The sequence below is a fragment of the Heliconius melpomene genome, chromosome 14, assembly GCF_056956725.1.
Source record: "Heliconius melpomene rosina isolate 202511_hmr_F chromosome 14, ASM5695672v1, whole genome shotgun sequence".
NCBI classification, from domain to species: domain Eukaryota; kingdom Metazoa; phylum Arthropoda; class Insecta; order Lepidoptera; family Nymphalidae; genus Heliconius; species Heliconius melpomene.
In genome coordinates, this window is record NC_140402.1 from 6,953,385 (window position 1) to 6,973,837 (window position 20,453).

General features: G+C 31.9%; 3 protein-coding genes and 1 pseudogene across 4 annotated transcripts; 3 read left to right on the top strand and 1 right to left on the bottom strand.

The window, feature by feature from the left end:
* Positions 1-1,990: 1,990 nt before the first annotated feature.
* LOC146532193 (venom carboxylesterase-6-like) lies at positions 1,991-9,106 on the top strand. 2 transcript variants are annotated; one of them, XM_085197333.1, is made up of 4 exons: positions 1,991-2,280; positions 6,747-6,877; positions 7,162-8,504; positions 8,871-9,106. In XM_085197333.1, the coding sequence occupies exons 2-4, from the start codon at positions 6,830-6,832 to the stop codon at positions 9,088-9,090; spliced, it is 1,611 nt and encodes a 536-aa protein (XP_085053459.1). In that variant the 5' UTR covers positions 1,991-2,280; positions 6,747-6,829; the 3' UTR covers positions 9,091-9,106. The 2 variants fall into 2 exon arrangements, with proteins under 2 accessions (XP_085053459.1, XP_085053458.1); XM_085197332.1 differs by lacking the exon at positions 1,991-2,280 and having other exon boundaries at positions 6,604-6,877.
* On the bottom strand, positions 2,926-5,763 carry LOC146532194 (juvenile hormone esterase-like; annotated as a pseudogene).
* A 385-nt stretch (positions 9,107-9,491) lies between the features above and the next one.
* On the top strand, positions 9,492-11,642 carry LOC146532195 (esterase E4-like). The gene is made up of 3 exons (XM_085197331.1): positions 9,492-9,797; positions 9,878-11,235; positions 11,362-11,642. Exons 1-3 carry the CDS (start codon positions 9,597-9,599, stop codon positions 11,558-11,560), a joined length of 1,758 nt encoding a protein of 585 aa, XP_085053457.1. The 5' UTR covers positions 9,492-9,596; the 3' UTR covers positions 11,561-11,642.
* A 1,004-nt stretch (positions 11,643-12,646) lies between these two features.
* On the top strand, positions 12,647-15,056 carry LOC146532196 (esterase E4-like). Its single transcript, XM_085197607.1, has 3 exons — positions 12,647-12,886; positions 13,253-14,589; positions 14,810-15,056. The coding sequence occupies exons 1-3, from the start codon at positions 12,683-12,685 to the stop codon at positions 15,042-15,044; spliced, it is 1,776 nt and encodes a 591-aa protein (XP_085053733.1). The 5' UTR covers positions 12,647-12,682; the 3' UTR covers positions 15,045-15,056.
* The last annotated feature ends 5,397 nt before the right edge of the window (positions 15,057-20,453 follow it).

The window sequence follows — 20,453 nt, forward strand, 5'->3', positions numbered from 1 at the left end:
AACCGAATCCATAGCCAAGAGAGAGAGATATATAATACCAATACAAACACATAAACTAGAACTGCGTCGCCAACTGTATATCAGAACCGCAGTATAAAACACCCATTAGTCCGATTGGTGTCGTTAACTGGATAATTAATCGAACGTTTGACGGTTCGTTTTATAGAGTAAAAGCAGTTACTATGGTTTATTGTTGCATGAAATGAGTTGAGATTTTATTATAATGACCGGGCTTCAATGATATACAAAATTTCCATTGTTTTTTTCATATAACAACAATATTCGAAATAAAAAGTGTTGCCAAACCTAAAAGATCGATCGTATTTGCAACTAATTTAGATTTTTTTTTAATTTCACTGTACGTAGCAGAGTAAACAGGTGGTTCCCATTAAGACACTTCCGTTCCACACTTACCGCCAAATTAGAATTCTTTTGTTTCATAAAATAGTCATAAGCTACTTTGAAACAACCAAAAATAAATTAAATATAAAAAAATAATTGAATCGACATCGAATTGACAGTTCTTAACTGTCATATTAAACAAAACTTATAAAATAAAATTTCAATCACACATCACATCCCGCGTGACAAAACAAGTGACAATTTGAAATTTCTAATAATCCACCATTTTGTTACAGCGGCCATTTTGGATTAACAACAATATTGATTACATGGATTTTATTCTCATCAGAACTGAACTCGTAATCCAAATTTCAGCTCAATTGGACCCTGAGAAGTGGGTGTAATTGAGCTTGTAAGATCCACATACATGTGCAAGTAAAATAAATATTAAATACTTGTAATAATTAGGCAAGTTTCAAAACAATACCAATTAGATAATACGAATATAAATCTATCAGTTTGTGGTTAGTATTCGCGTCGTGGTGTGTCACAGTCCATACGTTACATTACAAATATTTGTTGTTCAATATTTCTATTGTTTAAAAATCATTTATCCACAGTAAGTTGTTTGTATTGTATTCTGATAGCGTTGTTTATTGTTTTTCTTTTATTTTTTTCATGATATTTTTAATAGTATTTTATTATTCATCGCTTTTTTTTTCTTTTTGAGAAATGCTATAGCTATTACAAGTGTGTTGGGTATTCAGATTGGACTATAATTTTTATAACTAGATTGCGTGAACAAAAGAATTTTGCGTGATTATTTTCCAGCTTCACGCATATTGAATGGTAGAAAGATGGAACCCAGTGTTAAGACACCTCGTCTCCTCACTTTCTGCCAATTTTTTTTACGTGTGTAAGTGGCGGAGTTCAACGCTGCGCAAAATATTAACATATTATAATTCTCGTATTATATTTAATCGAACCCACAATCTGTCGCGTTTGCACGCTTGCACCCTTGTTCCTGTGGTGACTAACGATTTTATAAAATTCTAAAATAGTTCATTTTGTATAATAAACGTCGATAATAACCTATAACGACTAATATCAATACTAATTTTACGGGACGAGATGTGGGATTATGCCATTAAGGACGCCGATAGCGAAGACAATTGGATTAAAACACCATTTAAGCTCTACGTATATAATGTAATCTACTCGTAGGTTTAAATACAGTAGATATATCTAAAATATTCTAAAATATATTATATAGCAATAATTATATAATTTTTTCAGCTTCACGCTGTATCCCGCATGAAGCAGGGTAGCTGCAGACTGAGCTTAGTGTTAAGACACTCCGTTCCCCACTTTCCGACAAACACTGGATTGCGTGCAGAACTCAAAGCGCGCGCTTTTGCTCTACACCGGAGCGAAGAAATGAAAACATTAAATATTTCCTTTCCTCGAGTGGGAATCCACGACTGGCCTCTAAATATATTATCTTCTAACTTAATGTCAAAGAGTCAATCAGTAAGAAGTGGCAAATTAAAAAAAAAACATATTTAGAAAAATATTTAATCTGTAACGCAGTTTAATATGTATTCTGTGTGAAATGTCAAACAGCGAAATAAAAATTGTTTATGTAGTGTTACTGTATATATTTTGTAATGTCATATTTTTTTCAAGTTGTGGCTTATGTTATTAGGACTTCCATGTATATACCCTTAATCCAGTCTTTTAATTGGCAAAGTAACCAGTGCTCAACTGGCACGTCTGAAAAACATAAAAAAGGAAATAATACAGAATAATTTATATAGTGTTTTCTTTTTATTTCAACGCGTTAACTTTAACTCTCAAGAACAGAAAGAAAGAGAAGCGAGAAATGGAAATACGATTATAAATAACCTAAGTTGAGATCCACAGTGTTGCTGAAAATATGTATGTAATTATATCTTGCTTCTTAATATCTCAATTAAGTATAGACGCAATTCAGTCATTACATAAATATTTATTGACCATTTTCTTAAAATTATCCGCTTTAGTTGGATATTTTATGGTATAGTTTTATATAACTAACCTATTATAATAAAACAAGTATTATATAAAACTAAAGAATTTCGCCCTTCCCACATTTCACTAACTACAGTTATTTCTTATGCATGATAATTCTGAATGATCACTGTACGATCGATGTACACTGATATATATGTATTTAAAAAAAAAATCTCTAATACAAATCTTTTTTTTTATATAATAAAAAAGATATAAAAATAATGAAAAAAAATAATAATAATGATAAATTATGTAGAATTCAGAGGTTGTGACTTTTGTCATCTGTCACCTGTCATCGTTTGTTTCATATTCATTTTTAATAGGAAAATATCTCTCTTTTTTTACATGTATTCTATAATTTTGTATATTTATCTTTTTTATTACCGGTCAATTTCCTTCGTGTGTTTTCCATACAACGTGACATTGGCGAAATGAATTGTGCTCAACTGGCACGCTCGAAACGCCATATATCAAGAATTCAATTCAATTCAATAGGAAAATAATATATTGTAATAATCCTCTTATCGAATTCTAAATATATAAAATTGTAATATTTAAGTAAATAATAATAATTCTGGAATCTTAAAAATATTCCTTCTTTAATTGGTCCCAAAATGTTTTTCTTTTATCTTCAGGTACGTCGATCATTTTGAAATGTCGCCCTAAATTCATGGCTTGTAATTTTTCATTTCTTCCCACCGGCAACCAACGCAAAGCACTCAAAACGTTATCGGCGCTATGCGGAGTTGGATTACTGGAAAGAAAATATTTTATATAACATATACGAATTGTATCTAACGTACGAACCATTTGCTGATTTAATACGCTAGAAATAAAAAATCTGTCGAGGTCGTGGTGGCGCAGCGGCACAAGGGTGTGACTGTAACGCGACGGTTGTGTGTTCGATAACTATACACCACTCCAGGAAGTGAAATATTTATTTACGTTTATATTTCCATTGCTTCGCTGTGGTGTCGAGGCAAAACGGCGGCGTTCGCGTCGCGGCGTTAAGTTCTGCCACTCAACACGCAATGCCTCCAGAATTCGGCAGAAAATGGGGAACGGAGTTTCTTAACACTAGGTTCCCTCGGCCTCCCCTGCTGTGTGCGGTATAGAGCGTGAAGCGGATTTATTTATTTCATTATTAAACATGTCTGTACAAAACAGAAAACAAAATTGATAAAAATTTAGTCAATATTCATTGACAAATTGCCTTATACTTACCCGTGTTTAGCAAAATTTGCAAATAATCTGACAATCTTCTTAATGAAGACTCTTTCATTCGAAGCTTTAGGGCTTTTATAGCCATCTGTTTCAAATTTACATTTGAATAGGTAGCAAATTTCATCCCCTAACGTCGCTCCCGACCACTCTATATTCGGCACCGATGATCGCCATCCAATATTCAAGGAATCTTTAAAAGGAAGTCTATACAAGTAAACGTTGCTGTCAGAGTAAGCGCCGTGTAGTTGAACTTGCTGGAGTAGTGGATAAATGACTTGGTCGCTGACATATTTAGCATACCGTCTCAAGCTCCTCTCTCCAATAGTTCCATTCAGGAAGTAAAAATTTAAAATTTCCTGCTTAATTTTTTTATATCTTTCCGAATTATATTCATCAGATTTCCCTTCGAATGGTAATAAGTATTGAAAGTTATAATTTAAGTATTTCAATAGTTTACGGTTTGCATCGATTCCTTTTAATTTATATAAATGTGTTAAAGTTGTATAACCAAACATTACATCAACGTTTTTGTTCACACGTTTTCTTTCATACATTTCTAGAGGTGAGCTATTCATGAAAGGTAGCTTTGACGACTTCTCTATTCCACAACTAAAAGTATTTATTAATCTTTGCCTATCCCTAACTTCGGTACTATCATAAAGACTTCTACACTCTAGCAATTGCTCAGTTGTTAAATTACGTAAAATATTATATAACTCCTTACGATTAAAATTATCGTAACGCACTTTTAATTTCTTATACAATTTAGCACATATTTCAAAATTATTTTGGCTATAATCAGCTGGCGATAAAGCACTACCATCAATGATTATAGCTCTGGTAAACAGGTCATCCGCTGCCACAGACACCAACATTGATGCAACAGACGTGGCCGCAGTCCCAGAACCAATTATCGTAACTCTGTTAGGATCACCATTAAAAAGACTAATGTGATCGCGCAACCATTTAAGCGCAGTTAATATGTCCTTAGCCCCCATATTTCCTTCAGCGAAATCATCTTCGGTGTTTAGGAATCCGAAAATAGATGTTCGGAATGATACAGTCACAACTAAGACATTTTCGTCTATAAAGAAATCTGGTCCATAAGAGTTAGCATTGTTGTTTGTCCAAACTAAAACGGCATAATTTTGAGTTTCGTTGCTACTAGTTGGTCTAAAAATAGATAAGTATAAACAATCCTCGCTGTATCGTAATGAAAATGGTTCTCTACGAGGTTTCCGGTAGTCCAAAATGCCTTCTTCTGATAAATGATTATACTCTTGTGGAGGCTGGAAACAAATGTTTCTGCTATAATAATAACAACTATGTTATATTTTTAATGTAAATATACGTATACCTGCAAAACTTCTTGATAAATATAGTTTGAAGCGACAAGAATCTTGCCTTATTAGATCAGTTTCTATCTCAAATAAATAGAAACTATTCTTAAATCTACAAATAAATGTTTTTATTACAAAAGTAGTGATTCATTTTCTGTCCAAATTAAGGCCTTCTTGAATTTAAGATATCTAATAAACTCCAGAGACGCAAGTATAAAAAAAATTAAGATTATGTTATATAAAAACGTTAATTAGTCAGACAATCAACAAAAAAATGTCTTTATGTTTCCACACACATAAATAAGGGTTTCCTAATCCATAATATTTTCGAAACTCAACGCCGTGTGTATCACAGCAGCTAAATAAAAATAATCAAGTGGGAATCCAACCCACAATCAACACGCTTACACCCTGACCCAGACTGACTGGCCCCCAACTATTTCCTTTATTCAATAACGTAATCCATTCATCTTATTTTGTACTAAATCACGAAATTAGCAAAGCAAATAGCAGGATTAGAGGGCAACAAGAGATCCCAGTGGAGACCCATAATCATTAAATTAAACAAAACATACCTTAAATCTCCGCCCGCTTGTCGGTGGTCGGGCGTACGGGATATTGTAAAACGCTATATACTCTTTATCTTCAAATATTGTTTTTAATTTAGTCCCAATTAGTATGACGCCGTTTGATTTTAAAGAAATTGAATTTAAAGTAGATAAATTAATAAGAATTATTGTAAGAATTATGAATTTAGACGACTGTGACATTTCGCAATAAGTAAAGGAAAGAAAGGCATGTTTTAATTTCAACCGTGCAAAATTTTGTTATAAAACATTTTTAAAATATAAAACTATGAATTTATTACGCATTCATTTTCTTATACTTTGATTTACATGTCAGTCAGTCGCCTCAAACGTTTCGCTAGAGACGAATAAAAAGATTAACTTAACTGAAGTTATTATTACCATTTTAAATATTTGGCCAAAAGCCTACGATGGTAGTTAAATTTTCCGTTTCATTTCAAGCTACTTAAAAAAATATTTTGAAATTATTATTCTAGAATCAACTTATTATGAGAGAACGATACGAACGATCTCAAAAGAACGATAATGTAGCGGCACAGTTGTATTATGTTTGCTTTAATAGGAAATAGGATGGTCGTGGATTCTAATTCCATTCATAAAAATGGTCAAAATTTTTGTTTCGATGGTCATCTAAGGCGACACGGTCACGGTCAACCGCAGTGTCTAAATTAGCGGAAAATATAAATCATCATCATCATCATCATCAACAGCCATCTTTTGTCCACTGCTGGACATAGGCCTTCCCCAATTCTCACCACCACACTCGATCCTCAGCTCTTTGGGACCCATCCGCTTCCCGCCAACCTCTTTATGTCGTCGGCCCATCTGGCATTTTATTTTAAATATATAAATACTTAAAATATTTTATTTATATTTTAAATATATATTCTAGTAACTAAAGTAGCATTGCCATAAATTTTAAAACTAACATTTCTATTTCAAATATTTTTAAAAAGCTATCTTTATCTGCAAGGAAATATAAGATCATAAAATATATATCTTAAGGATTTACAACAGTAGGTGCCCTATATTGTAACTGTACGATAAAATTTATCGCATTATCGATATACTGTAATATTAGATGTTGGTTGTTTTCTTACAAACGCAATGTCTATTTGATAATTAAATATACATATTTGAAATATGGATAAAATTGTAAGTGTTATTCTCTTTTTTGTATGTTTTGTTTTAATATGTGAAGGAAGTGAAGTGGAAACAACACACGGTCGAGTCGTTGGAAAAAAATTCAAGACTCTATATGAAGAAAAAGAATATCATGGGTTTATGGGTATACCTTTCGCTGCTCCTCCCGTTAAGGAATTAAGATTTAAGGTACGTATAACTTTAATATTTAAAACTAATGGCTCACTTTGTCTCGTTTATGAGTTAGTGATTTTTGCGACTGACTTGCGTTCAGTTAACTTTAATAAATAATCAAATTGTCTTCGTAAATTTCTGTTTTTCAGAATATCTAATAAAATCGTAACTGACTGCTGATAGTTCCAAAATATTTCAAAAATTTTTGATAAATAACTTTAATATATATAACAAGCAAATACAATGTATGTACAATGAAGGGTAAATAATATTCATAAACATTTTTCTAATTATTTCAGCCACCACAGTCCATCGAACCATGGAAAGATGTTTTGAGAGCTACGAAAATAAAACCAGCATGTGTGCAATTTAATATGAATATTCTCAAAGGACAGCGCTTAGGTCAATATGGCGAAGAGGACTGCTTGTATCTAGACATATATACTCCTGCTGCCGATAATAAGAAACGATCAGTCATTGTTTTCTTATACAACGAAAACTTTAAAAACTCATACAATAAAAGTGAAGACTACGCTGCAGACTTCTTTATTGAAGAAGATTTAGTAGTGGTAACAATAAGCCATCGTCTTTCTATGTTTGGGTTTTTATCTTTTGAAAATGAAATATTGTCTGGTAACGCAGGATTGAAAGATATTGTAGCAGGATTGGAATGGGTTTCTAACAATATAGAAAACTTTGGCGGCAATCGACAAAAAATTACGTTATTAGGATCCCAAGGGGGAGCTGCTACAGTAGATTTTCTGATTCGATCAAAAGCGAAAAAGTTATTCAGCTCAGCCATCTTACAAAGTGGCACGTCTCTAAACCCTGCCTATCTACAACAAAACGCTCGCGAAAGGGCGTTCAAACTGGCTGAATTGTTAGAAATAGCTAGCTCAAGTGCCAATCGAATTTTACGAGATTTGAACGATTTTCCTGCCTCGAAGCTATTAAGCATGGACCTGAGGGCCTCGCCACCCGATTACTTCAAAGAAAACCAAAGAGGTATTTTAACTTTTGGACCCATTGTTGAAAAGGATTTAGACGGACCGGGACTCGTTATGGAATATCCAGAAAATTCATCCGAGAATATAAACACACCCATTATGATCGGATTTAACTCAAGAGAGGGATTGGCGGCTTCCTTTAAATATCTCATGGAGCCGCATTACCTGAGATATGTGGAAAAGGATTTTCCATTTTTAATGCCTGTTCGGTTAAAATACAGATTCGATCCGTTTTCCGATAGCTACTCCAACGCCGTACATGAGATTAAAAGGTTTTATTTTAAAGATGGTAAAGTAACTGAAAATAGTCATTCCGAATATATATCGTATATGAGTGATCTTCAGTCGTATGCAATTGATAGAACGGCAAAAATGTATGCTAATGTGTCATCCAGTCCAATTTATTACTATTATTTCGACTATTTTGGTGAATTCAATGAGAATAAAGGCGATTTATTAAAGCTGTCTGTGGTAGAGGACGGCACTTGGGGGGCGGCGACCGGAGATGAACTCTGTTATAAATTTAAATGTCCACGGCTCAAGGATAAATATGCAAAACACAAGCACTTAGAATCTCAAGATGTGAAGATACAGAGGAAATTGATTAAATTGTGGGCTAACTTTGTGAAGTACGGGTATGTTGTTTTCTTTTTTTATTGAAATGCCTAATATGGTCTAGTTGGGATATTAAATTTAAAGCGCCTATTTTACGAGTTGGATGTAATACAATATTTATTACAACTGACTATAAACGTGAGAGTTATAAGAAGACAAAGCTGCTTTGAGTTTTTTTGAGTTTTATGTAACAACAGAATATTTTTTTTTATAGAAAACAAGCACTTAATAATATGGCAACATTAATTGCATACTCTCAGAAAAGTAAAATTTTTTATATATTATTTATTATGTTTATAATATTTATAATAAGTACATTGAGTAGCAAAGACTATGTATTACATTTTTTTGCTTACAATATTTCATTTTAATTTACATATTTTCAGAAACCCAACCCCTGATGAGGATAACCCGTTACAGAATATAAAATGGCCGTCGTACTCAATTGTAGAAAAAAAATACCTCCACATTGGAGAAACTATGCAGATAAAAAAAGATTTATTGAATAAAAACTTCGAATTTTGGGATGATTTTATAAGAAAATGGGAAAAAAAAGCTAAAGAAGGAGTAGTAGCTAAAAGTATACTAAATAAAGATGAATTGTAAAAAAAAATTTGCAAAAGTATTTTTTTATCCATTTTCAAAATAGACTTCTGAGTTAATAATTGAATTTCAACTCGATATCTCCAAGCGTTCCTGACAAAGGCTCTTAACAGAAAAACAAACAGACAAACAGATGGACGGACAGACAACAAAGCGATCATATAAGGGTTCCTTTTTTTCTTTAAACGTACAGAACCCTAAAAACATACACTCGAAATTGCCATTACTACCATTGAGTGAGTTACATTTATATACATATATTTATACATATCCGTTGTGAAACGACAACGCAAAGTCCTCAAATTTAATATTATTACTAATAGCATAATCTTTTTTTAATATAAATCCATATTTTATCAGATAATAAGTAGACTGTCAAAGTAAATGATTAATAATAAATTTACCGATAGCGCTCTAAAGATAGCCAATGAAACGTTAGTTATCTTTAGGACACGTCAGTTTAAAGTCAATATGTGAACTCTATAAACAAATATTTGAAACTCGGTAAAATGTTCTCTTTCAAGACATGGCAAGGGGCCTTTTTATTATTGTTTTTTTTTGTTAGCAAAGTTTTTGGAAATGTTATAGTCGAGACTAAATCAGGAAAAGTTGAGGGCAAGGAAGTTAGTTCTATAATTAAAGATGAAAAATATTACTCGTTCTTGAGCATACCTTACGCTAAACCTCCAATAGGTGAACTCCGATTTATGGTGAGTTAATTATTTGTGGATTAATTAGAATAAAGCTCTATATATAACAATTATGATAATTTTCTATTTTTTTTCTTCAGCCGCCAGTTCCTCATCCAGGATGGGAAGACGTATTACAGGCTAAAAAGGAAAAGAAACATTGTGCTCAATTCAACTTGTCTATGAAAAAAAAAGACTCGTTTGGATACTGTGGAGATGAAGATTGCTTACATTTAAGCATTCATACCCCAAATTTATCGAAAGAAAATAGCTTAAAATTCCCAGTAATTGTATTTTTATACAATGAACTGTTTAAAGTATCTTCTAATGGAACAAAGGAATTCAATCCAGATTTCTTCATGAGTGAAGATGTAATTGTTGTCCATATTCATCACAGATTAGGGGCTTTAGGATTTTTGTCGTTTGAAGACGAATTAATACCAGGAAATAATGGCATTAAAGATGTCATATTAGCTCTAAAATGGCTCAAAGAAAACATTGTTTATTTTGGAGGTGATTCTTCACGAGTAACGCTTATGGGTAATGGTGGAGGTGCGGTAATAGTGGATATATTAATACATTCCAAACAATCAAAAGGATTATTTAGTGGAGCAATATTGCAAAGCGGATCATCTCTATATCCGAACTACTTTTGTGATAATCCAAGAAAACGAGCAATTCAACTATCTGAAGTCCTGGAGAGTAAAGCAACCACCAGCAAATCTTTACTTGAACGACTATCGGTAGTACCAGCTTTGGTAATAACAGAAAAAGAACTTTTAACAGTTCATGCTGATGAAGCTAGAGCTATCCAAAGGGGAGTTAATCCGTTTGGTCCTATTTTAGAAATCGATCATGCTGATGCTGTGTTAACTAAATATCCTGAAGAGACTGACATAGATATTAACATCCCAGTGATGATAGGTTTCAATTCAAGAGAAGCGTTAGAAATCAATAGTCGATATATACGAATGCCTCAATATCTCACTTATGCTGAACGGGATTTTCTAATGTTATTCCCCAAAAGAAGCGACTATCATTTTCAAATAAATGATCAAATATATAACAAAATGATTCAAGAAATAAAAGACTTTTATTTCGCAAAAGGATATGTAAAAATTAGTAAACCAGGTGAATATCACAATTATATAGGTGATATATTAACAGTTTACCCTATTGATAACACTGTCAAATACTATACAAATAGATCTAGCGCACCTGTACATTATTACATGTTCGATTATAGCGGCGAACTAAACTTCAGGAAGAAAATGGTTATGGAAGACGCTACTAGTATAGATGGGACGTGGGGAGCTTCAATGGGAGACGAACTATGCTATTTATTTGTTTGCAATCATTGGAGGAAAACATATGTAAAATTGTTGAAGGACGACGATTCTGAAGAAATATCAGTATTAAGGAACATGGTCAAAATGTACACAGACTTCGCTAAGACTGGGTAAGATTTATTGAAGGATTTTCAAAGTTTATCTTGTAACGGCTTATATTAATGGAATATGTATATCATTATTTAGATTTGTATAACATTTAAGAAATAAAAAATAATATGTTCTTTTTTTTTCAGAAATCCCACTCCTGCAGGAAGCGACTTTATATGGAAACCAGCTACCAAGGAAAACAGGGAATGTTTAGTAATTAGCGATGAGTTAAAAATGGTGCCAAAATTGTACAGTAAAAAAATAAAATTTTGGGATGATTTTATGGAAAAATATAAAAGTATGGCTGTGGACGGCGTCGTTAAGGATGTCAGAGATGAATTGTAGATAATATTTGTTTATAGTATATAATCATATTATATTAAGCAATTACAATCCTTTTGATATTAAAATACATAAATAAATTCTAGATTTTGCGTTTTTATTTATTTTCTTAATGCAATGATATTCTTCAAAGTTAAAAGCATTAACGATCATCATTATCTTCATTAGATCGGTATCGGAAGCTGCTAAATTTGTCTTCGGTTATAATTAATATACAGGTTCGGTTATAATTCCTATACATTATAGCTGCAGCATTTGCGTAACATAACCATTTTCCATGAATGAAATGCATATTGGCAATGTGTCAAAGACGAGTATATGGCCTGCGAGAGCTCGGACTAGAGCACTATCCTTATAAGTCCTGGGCCAGCCCCTAAATTGGAAATGTTCTGGTTTCGTTTTATCGTTGACTCCTGGGACACCCTGTATATACTTACATGTAAGTATTCGAAAATTTAAAATTATTATCCATTACATAAAAAATATTACATTAAAATTTTATTTAGATTCTGAATATTTCTGAAATGAACTTAGGTTATATTTTTCTTTTTTACCTACTCTCCCTTCCCTGTTTAAAATAAATCAGCTTCATACTGTATCTCGCAGATAGCAGGGTAGGCAGAGGGAATCCAATATTAAGGCACTCCGTTCCCCACTCTCCGCAGAATTCTGGAAGCATTACGTCTTACGTGTTGAGTAGCGGATCTCAACACCGCACTTTATCTTCGTACAAGAGCAGGGATAGAAAATAGTAAAAATTATCCATAAACACGACAATATCTATAGATAAGTTTCTTTCGAGAGTATACTGCACTCTCTTTTTTCTTTTTTGTTTTCGGACTGTAAATGTATTTTAAAATATTCTTTTGTTTTAATATATTTGTAATTTTTTCCTTTTTTTTTGTTATTTACATTTACATTTACACATGCTATTTGTTTTCCACATCATATTAATTATTCATATTACTTAATACTTAGAAAATGTTCGTTAAGGATTAGTCGTAGGCGTCGGCCGTTATCGATAAAGATAAAAAAATATTTTGCCTTATCAATAATTCAATTTTAATCTGTTTTATAATTGCTATCATGGTTTAACTGTTAGTGAAAAGTAACTCTTTAGAAAATATGGATAAATATAAATTTTGTAGACATATATTTATATTTTTTATGATTTTTTCTTTATGTCGTGCAAATGAAACGATCAATGTTAAACTAAAACAAGGGGAGCTTTCGGGTAAAGTGGAGAAAACATTTTTGAAAAATCAAAATTACTATGCATTCAAGGGAATACCATTTGCTGAACCACCCATTGGAAGCTTACGATTTAAGGTACGATAATATATAGAATTGTTTTATTTCATTTTTAAAATTGTCTTTTAACATTTATACTCATAACGAAAATATATAAAAAATACATGTATTTCATTAATGAAATATATGTAGTTTTTAACTTGTTGTAACATTTGCTATCAAGTTTCTGGTGTGGAAGAATCACCCTTGAAACAGTGCCAAATTGCCAACTAAATGTTATCGTCCTAAATAGTCGTTTGTTGTTTAAGTTTTAATCGTAGAGTACTTCTATTTATTAAGGCTTTAGGTAATATTTTTGAATATAGAACTATAACAATTTGGGTCTCAATATGTCGTTAGTACCTTTATTAAAATAATCAGTAGTATGTAATGTTAAAATTACAGCCTCCAGTTGCGCATAATGGATGGGAAAATGTTTATGAGGCATATGAAAACAAGCCTACTTGCTTGCAATCTACTCCCATAAAAGGATTAAGAGAAGAATATATAACAGGCTCTGAAGACTGTCTGTATATAAGCGTCTTTACAAGTAATTTAAAAGAATCAGCACCCGTTATAGTATTTGAATATAACGATAATTTCAAAACAAGCTATAATGGAACAGATGCTTACTCCCCAGATTTCTTTATAGAAGAAAATACAGTTGTTGTTACAATAAGTCATCGACTTACAGCATTAGGTTATCTAACAACAGAAGACGATATTATACCACCGAATGCGGGACTAAAAGATTACATTATGGGCTTGAACTGGGTCCAAAATAACATAAAACTATTTGGTGGAGATCCTAATCGAGTAACACTGATGGGAAGTAGAGGTGGGGCAGTTTTAGGGGAAATATTACTATATTCTAAGAAAACAAAGAATCTATTTAATGGTGTCATATTACAAAGTGGCACCGCTTTGGAAACTGAATTTTTTAATAAAAGTCCTCGTGGTAAAGCCTTCCAGCTCGCCGAGAAACTAAATATTACAGTAGATAATAGTCAAGATTTATTAAAAGAACTACAAAAAATTGATATTGCTACTATATATAATAAATTTAGTGAAATTCTAGTAGACAGCGAAGAAGATGAAACCTTTTTTTACTTTTCGCCTGTAATAGAGAATGCATATCCTGATGCAATCATCACTTCGTTGCCAGAAAACGCTGAAATCATTAACGACGTCCCTGTTATGATTGGAATGACTTCCAGAGAAGGACTAGATCTGACAAGACAATATTTAATTAGTCCCGTATTACTAGATGAAGTGGCAAAAGATTTTCGTTTCCTGTTGCCCATTCGAACCGATTACAAATTTGACTCTGAAAGTGCCATATATAAAAATGCTACTGAGGAAATACTTAATTTTTATTTTAAAGAAGGTCACTTGTACTATGGTAGTGTATTAGATTACGCGGTATATATTGGTGATATTCTACAAAACTATGCTCTGAACCTCGCTGCCAAACAATTTTCACAAAAATTGAATTCACCAGTTTTCTTCTACATGTTTGATTTTAAAGGAGAATTAAATGAAAATATGGCGTCAATAGAAAAACACATGGGATATAGTCTGGGGCCGTGGGGGGCAACCACCATTGATGAATTATGCTACTTACATCTATGTAGTCGTATTAAAAATAAATATAAAGAGCTCCTAAATTTAATAAGTGAACAACCCGAAATGAAAGTTTTGAAGAAAATGGTTCGTTTATGGACAAACTTCGCTAAGAATGGGTAAGTTATATTTTAAAATGACATCCTTTAAATTTATCGAGTAGAAATTGAAGGTAGGAATAGGCAGACAGTATCTAACTGCGGGAGATGCTTGAATACATACTTATTTTTCTTAAACACATATATTTAGTTTAAATATTTAAAAGCTAGCACAATCTTTTTTCGACATTTTCGTGTATATTGTTTGTTAAAATATTTAATTAAATTCATATAATTTCAGAAACCCCACACCATCGAAAAAAGACAATGTTCTCAAAAGTTTCTCATGGAAACCTATAAGTAAGAACAGTAATGATATCGATTATGCTCACATTACAAAAATTTTACGAATGAAGGCGAATCCTTTGGGTGAAAGAGAGATATTTTGGAATGATTTTTTGAAAAAATATAAAACATTAGCTGTAGATGGTATCGTTCAAACAGTGGAAAATGACGGGAAGCATGATGAATTATAAAAAAAAATATAAAAAAAATTAAATTTAACTATTTTAATTTCAATTCTTAAATAATTAATAAAATATTGTTCGGCCCTAGAAAATATTTTTGTTTTAGACATTTTGAATGAGTCATGTATTTTTTCATAACATTTTTTTTTTCACCATTTGTTTACAACTATAACTGTATATGTTGGAAATCAATAATATATTTTAATATTAATCTGATACAAAATATCAACTGAAAGAAAAATGGCAGATAAGTCATATAAAAATAAGAAATACATATTTTTATTACTAACTTGTTATTTAATTTCTTTAAAACTTATTATGTGAAAATTATAATGCTATTTAATATTCTCTTTTATGGAAGCCGTCGTAACGCAGAGACACAAGCATGTCACTTTAAAAGCGACTTTTGTGAGTTCGGTTCTCACTCGAGGGAATGAATTATTATTTATTAATATTTTCATTTCTTCGTCCTGGCACCAGGGCAAAGTGTCTAGAAAAACTAGATTCTCTACACCTATGCTGCTATATTGAAAAAAAAAATTTTAGGTTCTTTTTTTAAGGTACTTTTTTACCGCAGCTGTTTATCTCATAAACAAAAGCTTAAGGAGAGAACTATTAACATAGCTCTGGTGATAATTAAGGTGTTTCAAAACTTTCTTACGGTGTTAGAAACTTTACAAAGGTTAAACTTTTCGTAGGTGACAAGGAAATTATAATATCTATTTACATTATTGAATAAAATATTAGACATCTTTTCTGTATAATTAAATAAATTAATTTCATAAATATGTACCTAAATTAAGTTTCAAGTAAATAATTGTAATAGTAATCTGTTACTAATTTTAAATGGCAGTAGCAAACAACGCGGCTCACGCTGTATCCGCATATAGCATATTAGGCAAAGGGAACCTAGTGTGCCTCACACTGGGTTCCCTCTGCCCTACGTTCCCCAATTCCAACGAATTTTCGAGGTATTGCGTGTTAAGTTGCGGATCACAACGTCGCGCTTTGCCACCTCTTGCCAGAGCGAATAAATGGAAACATTAATAATTTACTTCCCCGAGTGAGAATCGAACTCACAACCGTCGCGCTTACACACGCTTTCACCACTGCGCTACAACGACTGAACGGATGTTAACTTTATATAACGCAAATAATTATAATAAGCGACGACTGATTTCGATCGGGAAAATAACTATAGCAGACACAATAGCATGATCCTAATCTTCTAACAAAATTACCAGATAAACATATGATAAAAAAATAGTTTTACTGCTAGAGTTTTATAACTAAAATTATATTTAGTATATACAACTAAAAAAGGCGCAGGACCGGACGGAATGGCGAGAATTAGGGGGCCTATGGGGGACCATAGGGGGGGCCTATGTCCAATAGTGGACGTTGAAAGGCTGATGGATGGATACAACTAAAATTATATTATACAACTAATTATAGATATACTAAATAATAATTATAATAATAATATATTTTTTATATAGGTACTTTAGATACACATGTCTACAAAAGTAGATAAGTAATGTGTGCTATAAATTTGTGCATTATTTCAATTTTTATAGCTTCATGCTCTACCCTCTTAGTAGAATAAAGAGAGGGAACCTGGGAACCTACAGTTAAGACACTCCCTTTCCTATTAAGACCCTACCGTCACCCTACCATCAACTTTTCGTCATATTCTTGAGATATTGCCTATATGTGAAGACTATAAAATAAGAAACAAAAACTCAACTCAATATGATGGTCTGTTATGTATTTTTATTAAAATAATTGAATTCTCGAAAAGGAGTCGAATCCGCAACAATTGTGTTTTCAGTCAGACGCTATATAAAAGACTCAATTACTAAAACTAGTGCAAGATATATATATATCAAGTAAATAAAAAATAAAATTCAGTTAATTAATTTAAGAATATATGACCTACTAACAATTTCAATTATTTTCATTAAACTAATAAAATAATATTTTTAACAAAAATAAAAAAAAAAAACTATATTTAAGGTCATGCCTTATATGGCTGACCAAATCAAGATTAACTTAGTATAAGTATTCAAGTTACTGTGCACTTGAATCCAGTTTTATCTTGTTTACATTGACACTGTTAAATTAAATAATTTTATTATTGATTAAGTTAATTTAATTAAAAAAATGTTATAAGGTGTTAATTATTTAGTTATACACATATACTTTTTTGTTCCAAAAAGCAAACTTAAAACTAATATCAGGAATCAATATGAAAGAAATTATTTAATTATTTTACAGATTGAAAGAAAAAATAATAATTTAATGTTAACTTTATTTATCGTTTATGTTTAAGTCGTTTTTTTCAGTATGTATTTATATGTACTTTTTTAAATATAAATCTATTTTTTGTTGTGTTAACCGACTTTATTAATATTTTTTTTATTTACTCTACTTTATTTTTCAAAAATATTTTATTTATTTAAGCAACCATTCATATTATTGTTATTAAGAATAAATTCTTTTGATCTTATTGATCAGATTACTTCCTAGCAAAATCAAAAGTTCTAAAAAATAAAGGTTAAGTCACTATCAATTGTTATTAACTAAAGCCCTAGTAAATGCATACTTATTTTGTATATTCAATATATCATGCAAAAATGTTTCATATGAGAAATATAAATAACTAGCGACCCTCTTGCGGCTTCGCCCGCTTTAACTACTGGATTATTCATGTAATGTATGTTTGCAAAGCACTTAAGATAATGTGAAAATTAATTAAACCCTAATGCAACCCGCATTTTTGTAGTTTCAATAAGGATTTTCCAATTGTTTTACACAGCAAGGAATTTTTAGTAGGTACCGTAATTTTAAATCTGTGCTACTAATCTTTTCAAGTACTTATTAAAATATATTTAAATTACTATTTTTAGATAGTTAAATGACATTAAATAATACATTCAACTCGAATTATCCAATATGTGCAAACGCATCTAAATCTTCGTTGCTATAGAGGCAGGCGGGTTTTTTTTTTTCGAGCTTGTGGTTAATGCTTAAGAGGGTATTCTGTCCCTGGTGAAAAGCAAGCACTACGTGGCTGCCTGTGAGGAAAATTAAATAGAATGCATTGGCCGGGAATCGAACCCGGGCCGCCCGCGTGGCAGGCGAGCATTCTACCACTGAACCACCGATGACTGCTCATGACGCGCTTGTATAAGCAAAACGTCGCGGGGCGCGTTTCGCAGCAAGGATGTTTTGATATTGTAACAACTTCTAAAGTAATTATTAAAATGAAAAACAGTAAAAGACAGTTTTGATCTACATTAAATGGCCAGCGTAACTAATATACTTATTTATATGCTGAGAGTAAGGGATAAGTAAAACTTGAGTGGGCACAGCTGATGAGTCAACGGCGTGATGTGTCAACAATTAAATGCGTTTTTCTCTAAAACTATTCGCAATTTCGAAATAGTGTAAACAGCAAATTTTATCTTCGTTTAACGTAGAAAATTATTAAAGTATTTTAAAGGATAAGGATTAATACCATTATGGAAAAATATCCCTCACAATAAAAAATATATTGAAATTAGACAGAAATATGATCACTACACGTTATCCTTAAAAGATAAAAATATGCTCTCGCGGACTTTTTTGTAGATCTTATTAAGAGGAACAATACTCTAGTACATTATTTTCATGTAGTACTTACCATTAAAGCAGCGCATGCGCGAAAGTGTCTCAACGGGTAGGACTTTATACACATTTATCGTATTTATGTTAATTTACATAAGAATGTACAAATAATAAACTATATATAAACCTTCCCTGAGAAATACTCGACCTAATGGTAAAAACCACATAAAAATCCGTTCGGTGGTTTAGAAGAAGAAGAGTTAGAAAGTTCAGACAGACACGAAAAGCGACTTTGTTTTATAAGATATAGGATAGGAAGAAGAATTTACAAGTGCGCGGTAAAATATAAAAAATAACCTTACATTATTTTTATGTTAGTACAAGAAGTCATATTATGTTTTCTTACAAAATTATATAAAACTAGCATTGGTAGATGCTATTCACTGTTATTTATATGTATTGTATATGTCTTTAATTTTTTTTAAATTTAAATTTAGACATTGTGAAAATAAAAAGCGTAATGCCCAATTATTTTACTCTCCTTTCTAGTGATTATTTTTTATTGGCACAATTGAAACATGTCGCCAGTCATGGCGCAGGGACGCCTGAGACTGTCTACTTGACAACTTGTGGGTTCAATTCCCACTCGAGGAAATTAAATATTTAATGTTTTTTATTTCCTCGCCCTGGTAAAGAGGCAAAATGTAGATGAGTCTCACCACTAAATACGGAATGTTTCCAGAATTGAAAATGAGGAACTGACGTGTATTAATGGAAACGTAAATTTCTTAACACTAGTTTCCCAGGTTCCCTCTGCCCCACCCTGCTCTACGAATCTATTTCTATTTTACTCTACCTACCCAATAATGTAAAAAATGTGCCTAAAATTTCTAAAATTGCCTTTATTTCTTAAAAAAAAATAAACCAGAAAATCGAACTCTATAGTGTAACAACCTTATCTTATTATATCATTCCGCGAGCAAACCTGCGTGACCACTTACGAACGATGTAAGGCCGACCGGGTACCACTTGTTAATACAAGTTACGAATGTAATGATTATATCATTTTTGTTTACATCTGTATATAATAAACATTTAATATTATTTGATTTTAATTAGGCAGGAGTTATTGTAAAATATGCATTCTGGTCTGCAGTTGTTGAGGCCATAAGTACATAGGATTCATGGGTTCTGGAGCAGTCCAGAACCGTTTGTCCGTGACCACAAGGTATGTTTCGCCTCAAAAAGAAGTTTATCAGCCATAGTGAATCGATTCCCGCTATCAATTTCGCTCTATCTCTTCAGGACAGGGAATTTTTAGAACAGCGTAATTTTACACTAGTCAAAGTAGTAAGAATACGAGTATAAAAAATGGTAATGTCTTTCTAGAAAATATTATTCTAACTACCACACTATGTTTGCCTGAGAGTGAGAAGTCAGTGGAGGTCAAATTGAAAATACTTCTCCAAGGGTTTGGAGAAGTATTTCATATACTGGTACCGAGGAAATGCGCGGGGTTGATTCCTGGCACTCAATACGTCTAGAATTCACCGGAAAGTGAGGAGCGGAGTGTCTTAACACTGAGTTCTCTTACCATGCTATATGCGGGATATAGTTTAAAGCAAAAAAATATTTAACAAATACATTTTGTCTTATACACATTTATTATTATATGATAATTATCTACTTACAACAATACAAATTAAATTATAAATATTCATCAAATTTAAGGTTCCTTGCAACTGCAAGGTTAAACAATACAATATTAACTTTAATTTGCAAATTTACTAATGATTTCCGTACCGTGCG